Here is a 12,250-nt window from a genome sequence, read left to right as displayed (position 1 = left end):
TGTGTCATTATTGCTGCATTGAAACTCCAATATGGACCTTCAACCCTTTGTACCCCAGTAAATTCCACTATATGGAGAAAAATCCTGGAATGTTTTCCTCAAAACCACAATTTCTTCTCTACTGAAGAAAGAAAGACATAAACATCTTGGATGACATGGGGGTGAGTAAATTATCAGGACATTTTAATTCAGAAGTGAACTAATCCTTTAAAAAAATATCCAGAAACATAATTTGAATGGGGTTGCCTCATCCAGAGTCTCTTTGACATCAGACTAATGAAGAGACTCACAAAGTGCTGGAAGCCTGGAAGCAGTACAGTTGTAAAAAGGACATGTGGGTCTGCCCGCCTGCACAGAGACGCAGCATGTAATTTAAAACCAGGCACAAGCTTGGGGGCTGCACTGAGCCTCACTCACAAATATGCTCATGCACATACACACACACACACACACACACACATAGTCAGAGCGGCACGCAGAGTTCAGGCATCCAGCACCGCAGCAAAGCTCATGACAGGACAAAAAGATCAGCTAACAGGACATATCCAGATTGGATGAGTTTTCGGATGCATTTCCCTGTGCACAGGTACCTGAAAGCTTACATTATTCATGTGCATGTTTGCATGTGTGTGATTTGTACATGAGAAAATCTTTCTCGCAATGCCAGTGCAGATGGATGTACAGTAAGTCTTGCACTGGACTGCAGTTTTGTAACAGAGGGCTTGCATGCTTCCTGCAGTCTTAATTTTGGCAGGGATCAGGGCACTGGCTGGAGTCACTTTGTGTGAAAAGTCTGTTTAGCAATTGTGTCTCAGACCAAGATGCAATGTTTAACTCCACATGATGATTTAAAAAAAAGGAGAAAGACTGGGTGACTATCCTAAAATAAATTCTATTGAAAAAAAAAAGAAAAAAAAAGTATTGATTTTTTTATGTTGGGCTTTGTGAATCCAAAGGCTTCCTTTGCTTAAATATGCTGAGTAGGTTTTTCATTTGAATACAGATTTAATCAGTTGTATCACTTGTTTTTTAAAGGTTAAAATTAATTCAGGAAAACACTCTGATAGAAGAAAAAAGCTTTTCCTTACAGTGCAGGAAGTTCAAATGGTTTTAATTAAGCGCTGCTGGCCATGTAAGCTTATTCTCTCTCACACACATTGTCCTGATAACTGGGATCTACATGGTGAAGGGAGGGGGGTAAATTCTTCGCAAGGTCTCTAACCTTAACTTTGGACCTGAAATAATCAGGAGCATTCGTTTGGACACACTGGGTGACATGGAATTTGGGTGGCATGGAAATTTAAAAAAAAAAGAAAGGAGAAGAAAAGTAAATATACACTCCCCCCTCATGTTGGACAGTGAACAGTGCCTGCGTTCTGCTCCATTTCCAATTTAAGATTTCCATCCCGCCTTTCTCCTTTCTTTCTATTATTGTAGTAAACCAAGGCCATCATGGCAGCCATGTCTCACACAAGGGCTACGTTATGCTGGTTCATTCACCTGAAGTGCTGACTGCTTCCTGTTAATGCCCGCTCCATTAGCAGAGCTTATATGCCCCAGACAGAAATCCGCACAGGCTCCCTTTATACCTGGGATTACCTTGTTGGTAACACTTGGCAACATCCAAAATGATGCATAAATGTAGCCAAGGTGCATTGCTATCATGTACAGAAGCCTAAAAGCCATGTATTATAATTTTGTCATGTTTTGCCTCAAACTTAAAGTCATGTGATCTCAACTTGTTTCTAGATCTTAATAGTACAAAAGTTTTTTCTTGAGATCTTGACTTAATTTTTTTGTCTAGATCTCAACGTTACAAAAGTAGTTTTTTAAAAACATAAAAATTTGAAACTATAAAATGTTTTTATTTATTTTTTTATTTTTTTATCTGCAATTCTGCAAATGACAGGAAATCTTTAATTAATGCAGCCGCTACATGTCATTTTTCATTTGGCTTGGGTAAATACTGTATGATTGGATATCACAAAGGTGCCAATGAAACCCAACAGAAGAAATTTAGACACAAACGCGTGTTAATTCACTGATCTGCACAGCAATACATTGCGATCTGTCATAATATCCACTTATAGTTTGTAATAAGAACATTGTCCATTGACATAAGAAGAAGTGCAACAAGTTTGTGACAAGAATAGGAAAAAGTAAAAAAAAAACAAAAAAAACACCACACTTAAAAAAAAGGGCTAAGTGATTATCACACAGTGTGTTCACATGATGTCAGTCACACCATTTTATCACTGGAAAGAGGGAACATGGAACAGTTCCCACAAATGCAATTTCTACAATTTAATTGCATGTTACATCTGTAAAAATAGCTGCAAAGCAACGTAACTGTAGGAAGTAGCATGTCAGAGGTTTAAGGCTTGCCAAGACCTATTAGTAGTTTTACAGTGTCTTGAAAGCCCTGAAGCTTCAAAATCCATGTGTGAATTACAGATTTTCAGTGATATCTTCTAGTGAGGAGGACCAATGAGCGTTAGTGCCATGAATAGTTCACCGGAGAGTTACACAACAGTTTTTTCATAACGTATTTTTGGGCAGATGTTCAGCAGACTCTCTACAGAAAGATCAGGCTGGTTGCAAAACGAGTACGGTACAGCATCCTGGTTCAAGTCAATGTGTTTTACAAGGAATGCCCTTCCAGCTTGGTCCAGTTTCTTCTGTTAGCATATTAAACGTGTGCTCTAAATAGCACGCTGTTGTCTCATGGAAGGACTATAATAGATGGTGAAAACTATTTGTTAACATTCCAATTCATCTTAATTGACACACAGAACTATTTAAACAAACAGAGCAATGTTTTGAAAGTGCTACAGAGCCACAGTCTTTATACTTTTGAGTACATCAATCAACAAATGGCTTCTAGATGTCTCTGCACAATAAAATGGGAACATTGCGCAGTTACTCAGGCCAAGTCTATGGGAGGTAATTATAACACTAATGCATGAGAAAACTTAGAGAAAACATGTTGGAAATGAAGAGGCCTTATTTGTTTTCGTTATTAAATAGTAAAAAATGTAGCCTGTCTCCCCACAAGGCAAATGTTGACATAGAAGGGTGTGGGCTCATAAAAGGGATTATGCCAGAAATTGGGTTGTAGTTCATTCTGTTTTTATGCAATCACTGGGGAAAGCAGTTATCCAAATATTTTAGATTATTTTTAAATACAATTTGATAATTACACTGCAGTCTGATCCTTTGACATACAGTAATGAAAGTTTGAGAAGTTTTCCTACTCTGGGGAACAATTTATGACGGAGATGGACTATTAAATTGTTGGTCATTATTAATGCATAACCAAGGTGGAAATGCAGCCACGATGCAAAGTGGATGTCAGATGTGCATTAATTTCAATAATTCAATGCTTATTTTATACTAAATTAAATCACAGTTACCACACGTACTTGTCTATTATGTGTTTATTTCAAGATATTTTTCAGGGGGTTTTATCCCTATACTGATCCTGCGTCTACATCTACTTTTTTATAACCCAAGTTGCCATCGTTACTAATTCGGAAAGAATGTGGCAAAGTGATATTGAAATGTAATGCAGTCCACAAACCTGGAACTACTTCACAGCCATGCCATTATAGAAAAAATCATACCTGGGAACATCTGTAAACAGAATTTGGGGATGATGTAATGGGACTGGCACATATCATTTCCCAGTCTTGAAGTCTTGAAGTTAAAAATGGTTTAAATAACATACTTACAATGAGCATAAACTGGGCTAGGCAGATCTGAATCAGAATCTGAATCAACTTTATTGGCCAAGTATGCAAAACATACAAGGAATTTGTCACCAGTATGAGGCGTACCACACATACATTAAACTTCCCATTGTCTGCATACGTTCATAAAGTTCAACAACAATAACCAGCCAATAACAGTCTACAATGGGGTGTGAGCAAAATCTTTACCTGACAAATCTAAAAGTTCATCTGCCTAGAACAGTAGTTTTTATGGAATCATTAATATAAGCGCTTTAGCAAAAATATGGGCTTGAACCCTTCAGATGCTACCACGAAGATGAAATGATTTGTTGTCAACTCACTTTAACTTGTATTGATCCTTTAGAAAGAAAGCACTGTCCTACAAGATTTTACTTTTACAGTCAGACATAGGTTTTGTTCACTTGTACATATGCCCTCTTCTCTCTGTTCAGAATTGGTTGTGCAATTATTTACATTTCATTTGCTTTTTCTCAGGGACTGCAGCTGTGCCATCTGATTCTGACTAAAGGAAGCTCTTGATTTATCGAGGTTACACTGAGACTTCACTTGACTGGTTAAGCCAGCTGCTGCTTTTTGCCATGCGGCTGCTCTGCGGTCTGCTGCTGCTGCTGTGCCTGGTAGTCTGGGCAGCTGATGCACGAAAGGGTGGAAGGGGACGTCGAATGAGGAATCAAGACCGTTCGAGAACAGTCAAGAGGTTTGCTGCAGACTGCACGGAAAGTGTAGACAATGGGGAAAAGTTCTTTGACTGCCAAGAGCGCCAACTGACAGCAGTACTATTGGGCTGGCCGGAGGACATTCACCACCTGCTGCTGGCACGAAACAGGATTCAGGTGCTGCGAGACAACACCTTCAGTCACTTCCGGAACCTGAGGAGCCTGGATCTCCAACAGAATGAAATCTCCCGCATAGAGGAGGGAGCGTTCAATGGCCTGAGCAGACTCACCACTTTACTGCTGCAGCACAACCGTCTGCAGGTGGCAAACGAAGGCATGTTGATCCCCATGCCTCAACTCAAGTACTTGCGACTCCATGACAATCCCTGGAGGTGTGACTGCCAGCTGGACAGCCTGGTTAGGCTCATACAAGTGCCCAGTAACCGTAACATCGGCAATTATGCACGATGTGCAGAGCCTAGGGATTTCTCGGGGAGGAAACTGAAGAAGCTGGATGCAGAGCTGCTGTGCACCCCTCAGCAGGAGAATGTACCTATCCCGAATCCAGAGAATCAGCCCCTACCGGCTTCTCAAAAAAAGTCTGACGCAACCTCTCTCTGCCACACCTACATTCACCCGGTGGCCCGTCTAGATTGCAAGAACAGAGGTGAGAAATCTATTGCTCAACAATGTGAGGTCCCTTTTGTAGAGGGACATTTGGGGAGAGGTGGGAGTTAAATAACGTTGGTGGTTTTGAAGTAACAGAACCCATTGCCTTATTCGGGAAAGTCCAATGATTCACAATTGGCAAACCATGGTGACCATAATGGCCACCCTAAAGGTGCACACAGTATTTTCTGTTCATGTTGCAATGTTGAAAGTGTGTAAAAACAGGGGGGTTACCAAGAAAGATTGAGCAACATTTGGCTATTGTGTGTTACATGAACAATTCCGCCATCCAAAGTGATTTTATCGCCTGAAAGAGCTTTTAATAGGTACTTTATTCAGTGATTAGCATTCCCACTAAAACAAATAAAAAATAATAAAAAAAAACATTCAACCTCATTAAACTATTCAACCTAAATGTACTACTCAGTTTATTGAATCATCATTTTATCATTGCATTGTTGCAATTACTTTTCAATCATTTCCATTTCCATAAAACATGAATGTGGAAAGATTTGTGAAGAAGGCTGCCAAATGAAATACTATTTAACAATTAAATCTGACAGAAAGATGAACAGGCTTAGTTTGAAAATGTGTGGTTACTTGTAAGCAAATTAAAATGTTGAAACAAGTTTTTTTCCCAGTGTCATCATGTAGTGGTTACTCTGCAATGCCCGTTAGGGCAAAGTGTAATTTTTTCCAAAATAAACATTCACACACTGAGTAATGCTTTCCTCAAATCCCTAGAAACTCCCTTTTAATTGTGCTAAAGTAGCTTTTATCTGTATTGTTTAAGAAACAATACATGCACACACAGTATGCTGAGATGTTGGTGTAAAATTGAAAAAAAAAAAAAAATACAATTAAAAAAATTCAACTTTAAGTTTGTGGACAGATAGAGTGATTGATTTCTGAACAGACATTTACGAAAGATTTATTATTTCTGCCGACTCAGCATGCGGTAAGTTATTCTAATTCACAGCAGAGTGGAAGAAACGTCTGGAAACATGAAATATAAGATGCAGAGAACCAGCGGAAAGGGAATGAGTATCTTTCCAGCTTTAACATCTGGAGACGCTACTCTAAGGACACATTAATGCCATATTCAGACTGTTATCAAGACGCCATAACTTTTCTGAAGCTTGAATCTCAGTATTATATTTCTGAAAGCTTTCTGAAAAGCAATGCTCACATAAGATCTCCTTGTGACTCTGGAAAGGAAATACCACATTGCTATGGCTATACATGCAAATCTCCATGGGAATCCAAGAACAATGCTGTCTGTGTGTCATAATGCATGTCTTGTAGTGTTTTTGGGATAGAACTTCGGACAAGAGGGGATTTTTATGATGAAGAGATGGCTGTAAGATATGACAAAGAAAATGTCATTCAAATTTTATTCAGGGAAGACATATATAATTCAGTGTTTAACTATGAAAAAGTTCTAAAAAGAGTATGAAAGAGTTCTTTGTCATTGCAACATTTTTCTCTTCATATGTAATTAAACCAAAGCAGAATTCTGTTCTTTTCCCAGAAAGTCAAATACATTATCAAACACTTCAATGCCATTCATTGCACATTTCTGTTACAAAAGCCGTAACTGTTACTGATTAATCTATAAAAAAACGATAAATCTGATGATCTCTATTTGGCAACTTAAAAATTTCTACACATTTTTTTTTTACTTCTATTCTCTGGCACCATCAGTTTCAATCTACTGCACATGAATCTTGAGTTCTCCATCTTGCAAATCAAAGTTCATTATTTTGAAAAACTAGCTAAATGTGCTCTGACATCCATATCAAGAGACACAGCCAGGCCAAAGATGGAGTCAACATGGTTAGATGAGGCAAGCAAAACGTGTGTGATACAAAACAGTCAATGCGAAATAAATGAAGTCAGATGGGTTTTAAAGTCAGTGGGATTTGTAATTCTCGACTTGTCAGAAATAGTGAGTCAGCAGTCTGGTGCTGAGGGAGGCATCCTGAATCACTCCCTCAAAAAAAAAAAAAAAAGTCACACTTTTGTAGCATTACATCATCTGTTCCGGGACGTAAGGAATAAATGGCTATTTCTTTTGTCAGCTTTAATCGCAGAAACCCTGTGCTGGAATCTTGTGGCAAGAGCAGGGAGACTAAAAGCCAAGTATTAGTGATCTCAGCTTCTGGGAAGGCTTTTCCTTGAATTAGTCACAAGAATAACTGCATGTTAATTTCTTTGGGTACAATTCATAAGTCTCCAGATCCCAGAGACACTGTGAAGTAGTTTGAAATCTACTCTAGTAGCAACTGTGGATAAATCCGTTTATATGTGGCAGTACAAACTGTAGACCGCAGAATGTAAAATCTGAGCAAGATCTCTCATTGAAGGCACTCTTGGGTTTAAAACAGGTGCTCTGGCGGGTCCTAGCAGGAAGTGCAGCTGTATCTGTTCTGCATGCTGCATGTCAAGCTGACGAGTCCCACGATAACATTTCCGAATATCACTGAGACAGTGATGTCTCGCAGAGTTTCGAGTGTTACCACCAAACGTGTGCCATGTGTACGATTTTAATAGCTCTCTCTGTGGTGATATAAATAAATATGGCCAGGCAGTTTGCTGGAGCCCTCTAAAGTGTTGCGTTGAGCTTTTGAGAGCCCAGATTCTTCCAAAATAAACAGAGAGCTCCTTCACAACGATTACTGTCACACACACATTGCATACAATTTAAGATTCATATACAGATACTTATTAGTTTGAATCCCATTATCAGCAAGCGTCTGAGAAAATGACTTTAAAAGACCACCAACGAGGAACCAACTGTACAGAACTTCCAACAATTGCCATGGCAGATGGAAGTCATTTGGAAACACAGAAAGACAGAGTCCTTTGCAAGCGCATGGACAATTTTGTACTAAACAATATTCCCTTGAAAATCAAAATAACTCAAAAAAAAAAAAAAAAAAATCTTGCTGAATGTACTGTCAATCAAACATGTAATTGTGCTAATTATGAAGGTATCATTTATAATAGGCCTGCATAATTACAGTAATTCAACTCTCTCTTCCGCAGACCTTAAAACTGTGCCGACTGACATCCCGCTGGATATTGTGAGATTGGATTTATCCAGAAACAACATCAAGCGGCTGAGACCGAAGGAGTTTGTAAGCGTTAAAGACTTAAAGCTCTTGAACCTAAGTGGAAACAGTCTGGAAAGCATCGACACAGGTGAGCCAGCGGTACACAACAAAATCCAGTCATCAAGATGTATACTTATTTGATGGTTGAGGGATGAAAGAACAAAGATTATGTACAAAGTACAGGAAGCAGGTGTTTGGTAGAGCAATTTGTGTAATACAAGGATACTATTCTAAAGAATATCTATGAAATTAAAGCTTTAAAGCATCTTGTCAAGACTTGAATGAAAAGACAACATCAGTTGTGGAATCCATGGTTGCTCCACTAGAAATGATTAACTTTCCTTTCCGCTGTAATCAAAAAATGAGGCAAGTTCTCTTTGTGCATGATAGTGGCTAAAGGGCTAAATTAGGCTAAAGGAATTTTATGTCCCACAATCACTGTGGGTGGGTGGGTGGGTGAAAGGTCCCAAGAAAATTATGAGTTTTTTTGGGAAGTAAAGAAAAGAAGTTCATGAGAAAAATCAAAGCGTGCCCAAATTATGCAGCACAGCTTTCAAGAGCTGTTATTGTGGAGAAAGCAATAAACATCAGCATGTTAATTTTCAAGCTTTTACCAATTAGAGCAAACAGAGCAGGGGGTTCACTGAATAGAATTGCTTGTAAAAAGTTGTAGGCTCTTTCTTGCTGAGCAGACACATTTAGCAGCTTTGGGAATCCTGTGTTCATTCTTCCATGGAATACAAAATGACTTGTTATAGTTGGTTAAAGCTAGTGTTTTCAAAGAGTGGGATCTGTTGAGATGATATATGAACATTTGCTAATGATCTTAATGATGGCTAAAGTGTTACCAAGACAGTACAGCTGGGTTGGCTGACAGTCTGGGTGGTGGGTCTCTAAACTTTAGGTTCTTTAATCTTATTTTCAGAGTCTCTGAAATACTGTAGAGTCAGCTATGTTTGGTTTAAAGCAAACCCATTTCAAAAGACCTTTTTAAGTATAAATGGCATACCACTGTGTTCCCCTGCCTGCATTTTTTTTACAATTAAGTCTACCCCAAAAATGCTTCCTCAGATGTTTTTTGGTATACACATAATTCACATTAGTCTTTTTCTCTTACCATAGAGAGAAATACAAACAAAAGCTAAGTACTTGCTGATGTTGCTATAATTATGAGACACTTAAGCCTTTCTAAACTACTTCAAAAAATGCACTTAATCACAGTCAGTTGGGCTCTGAACAGACCAGCAGGGTGTGTCATCTAATGGTTCCCTAGAGAGAGATGATAACACTGATTCAGTCACACTACAGGCTCAGGAACTACAGTCTTCCTTCTGTTTAGTTCATCAGTCAGCTCAGAGATCACAGGGAGAACACAGTTTGAACTGACAGCAGATTACTCTCACTTCAATGTAAAAGATGTGTAATTCATTCAGACCTCTAATTTAATTCTTATGATGGAAATCTATTGTGAGATTGTACCAGAATGTTTAAAAGCAGAAATGTCACAGTCACTCTAAAGGGAGTTATTTTTTAAATCAGTAAGCACTGTTTCTGAACTCCCTAAAACTCCTCGATTGTAGTCTCGAGTTTTCTTCTGGGAACGTATACAAAACACAGTATTCCTCATTTAAATAATTCCCGCCCAGGTCATATGCCAAAAAGGGGTGGGGGGAGTGGTTAAGGTCTGGTTAAGGACCAATCACAACACACAATCATAGAGACCGGAACTAAACATTGCGTTACTGACAGACTGGGAAGAGAGTTGCTGCAACAATGTAAAAATGTGAAAAAAATGTGTTTTTTAAACATTCAAGCATGAAAACCCATTCTAGTAGCCCCCACAATCAAAATCAAGACTTTGTAAAAGGGCATAATAGGTTGCGTTTAACTGAATTATTCAGTTGAGAATATGTATTACATTTATATAATCATATAAACCATGTATACGTCACAAATATATAAAATCATATAAATCTATTTTATTGATAATAACAAAACTAGACATTCATATTTCATAATGTATTTTCTAAAACTGAGGGAGGAGTTTAAATACTAGTATTCAAAAGCATATCACAGATGCAGTCAATACAGTTTAATTTGTGCTTGTTTTTATTTTATTTTAGTCGTAATTAGTTTATACTGTGATTTTTTTTAATGTATTATTTATATATATTTAAATTATTTTGAAAGAAATCTGAAGAGACCATCCATCTATTAATCTTTTTTTTTTTTTCTGTTTTCTGTAGCTGCCTTTACGGGTCTGCTGTACTTGGGAGAATTGGACCTGTCCAACAACAGCCTGAAATTTTTTCAATATGGTGTTTTGGAGGACCTGTACTTCCTGAAGAAACTTTCTCTGGGGGACAATCCCTGGATTTGTGATTATAACATTCATTACTTGATCTACTGGCTAAAGCACCACCCCGGTGTGTCCCACACAGGTCTGGTGTGCAGTGACCCAGAAGAGTTTCGTGGTTGGCCAGTGGAAAACTACGTGAAGACCTACAACGCAGACTGTCCTAAAGACAAGCAGCTGGGCCAGTCAACTGTCTCTGACCCATTGGGCATCACAGCTCAGGAGCTCACTGCTGAAATAGATGAAGAAGAGCTGGGGCCCAGACCTTACAGAGGGTACAAAAAATATGAGATCATCCGTCTGTCTTAAGGCGGAAACTGTGATACTGTTGGGAACATTTTTTCTTTTTTATTTTTTTACATTTTTTTATGAACAAATAGTTTTTCCAGCAAAATTTGGACTGACACATTTGCATATTCATTCAGTCCAATCAGAATTCAAGCAGTTGATGTTTACATATTGTTTCAAGTCATTTTGTAAATTGAATCTTGATAAATAAAATTACAATTTTTTTTAATTCATTGATGGGTCTGATGTTTGTCCATTAACTAGTACACACACAGCCACAAATGCATAAAGGGATAGTTAAAGGATTAGTTTACTTTCAAATTAAAATTTCCTGATAATAAACTCACCCCCATGTCATCCAAATTGTTCATGTCTTTCTTTCCTCAGTTGAAAAGAAATTAAGGTTTTTGATGAAAACATTCCAGGATTTTTCTCCATATAATGGACTTCAATGGCCTCCAAACAGTTCAAGGTCAAAATTACAGTTTCAGTGAAGCTTCAAAGCATTCTACGCGATCCCAGATGAGGAATATGGGTCTTATCTAGAGAAACCATCAGCCATTTTCTAAAAATTTTTTTACATTTGATACATTTTAACCATAAATGCTTATCTTTCCTCTTCTTCTTCTCTATTAGAATTCCGGCAGTGTAGACACTGCTAAGTGTATTACTGCCCTCCACAGGTCAAAGTTTGAACTAAATTGTCATATACAATATGCTAGTGCAAGTATATAACAATTAGGGGTGTAACGATTCACTCGTTTTCTCGATGCATCAATTACAAATCCTGACGATGCTTATGCGTCGATCTTGAAACATGGTTTTTGAATCGTGGATCGTTTATTTCAGTCGATAATCGATGTAAAATGCAAAGAATCGGATTAATCGCGATTCTATAGTGATTCAGTGCTTTAAAATATATAAACATTAAATTTCTACATGCGCGAATTGATGGAGACGTTGTACGCTGTCATTTTGTGCCTTCCCTCACAGCTCTCCTTCACAGATACGCGCTGCACTCTTTACAGCCTTTCACTGGATTTCGCTCGCGCTCTGTCCGTTGCCCACATTTGAGCTTCAGGACGACCACTGCTGTTCACATGAGCGTATGACAGCTCTCTATTAAGGCCAGAACACACCAAGCCGACGCCGATGAACTAGCGGAGACGAAAGCAGACTGTGGGGTTGGCTCACGTCGGCAGCATCTGTGTCCAAAGTTGCCCTGCCACACCAAACCGACGCTAAACAGCCGACGGCCAAGCAGCACGTCAGTTCTGCGCCTGCGTGAGATGAAATGCCTTTCCGAAACAGCAGGCGGCAGTAGCTGAGCAGCCAATCAGAATCATCAGATGGCCCGACGGCCCGACGAGCTCCAACGCCGATTCAACATTTCGAATCGGCCGAAAAAAGGCC

General features: G+C 38.7%; 1 protein-coding gene across 1 annotated transcript; it reads left to right on the top strand.

Annotated features, from left to right (window-relative positions):
* Positions 1-352: 352 nt before the first annotated feature.
* lrrc17 (leucine rich repeat containing 17) lies at positions 353-11,070 on the top strand. The gene is made up of 4 exons (XM_048156354.1): positions 353-586; positions 4,227-5,075; positions 8,126-8,281; positions 10,440-11,070. Exons 2-4 carry the CDS (start codon positions 4,331-4,333, stop codon positions 10,856-10,858), a joined length of 1,320 nt encoding a protein of 439 aa, XP_048012311.1. The 5' UTR covers positions 353-586; positions 4,227-4,330; the 3' UTR covers positions 10,859-11,070.
* Positions 11,071-12,250: the final 1,180 nt, after the last annotated feature.

Source organism: Megalobrama amblycephala, linkage group LG14, assembly GCF_018812025.1.
Source record: "Megalobrama amblycephala isolate DHTTF-2021 linkage group LG14, ASM1881202v1, whole genome shotgun sequence".
NCBI classification, from domain to species: domain Eukaryota; kingdom Metazoa; phylum Chordata; class Actinopteri; order Cypriniformes; family Xenocyprididae; genus Megalobrama; species Megalobrama amblycephala.
The sequence above is the reverse complement of the archived record's forward strand: the minus strand, read 5'-3'. Positions and strand labels throughout refer to the sequence as shown.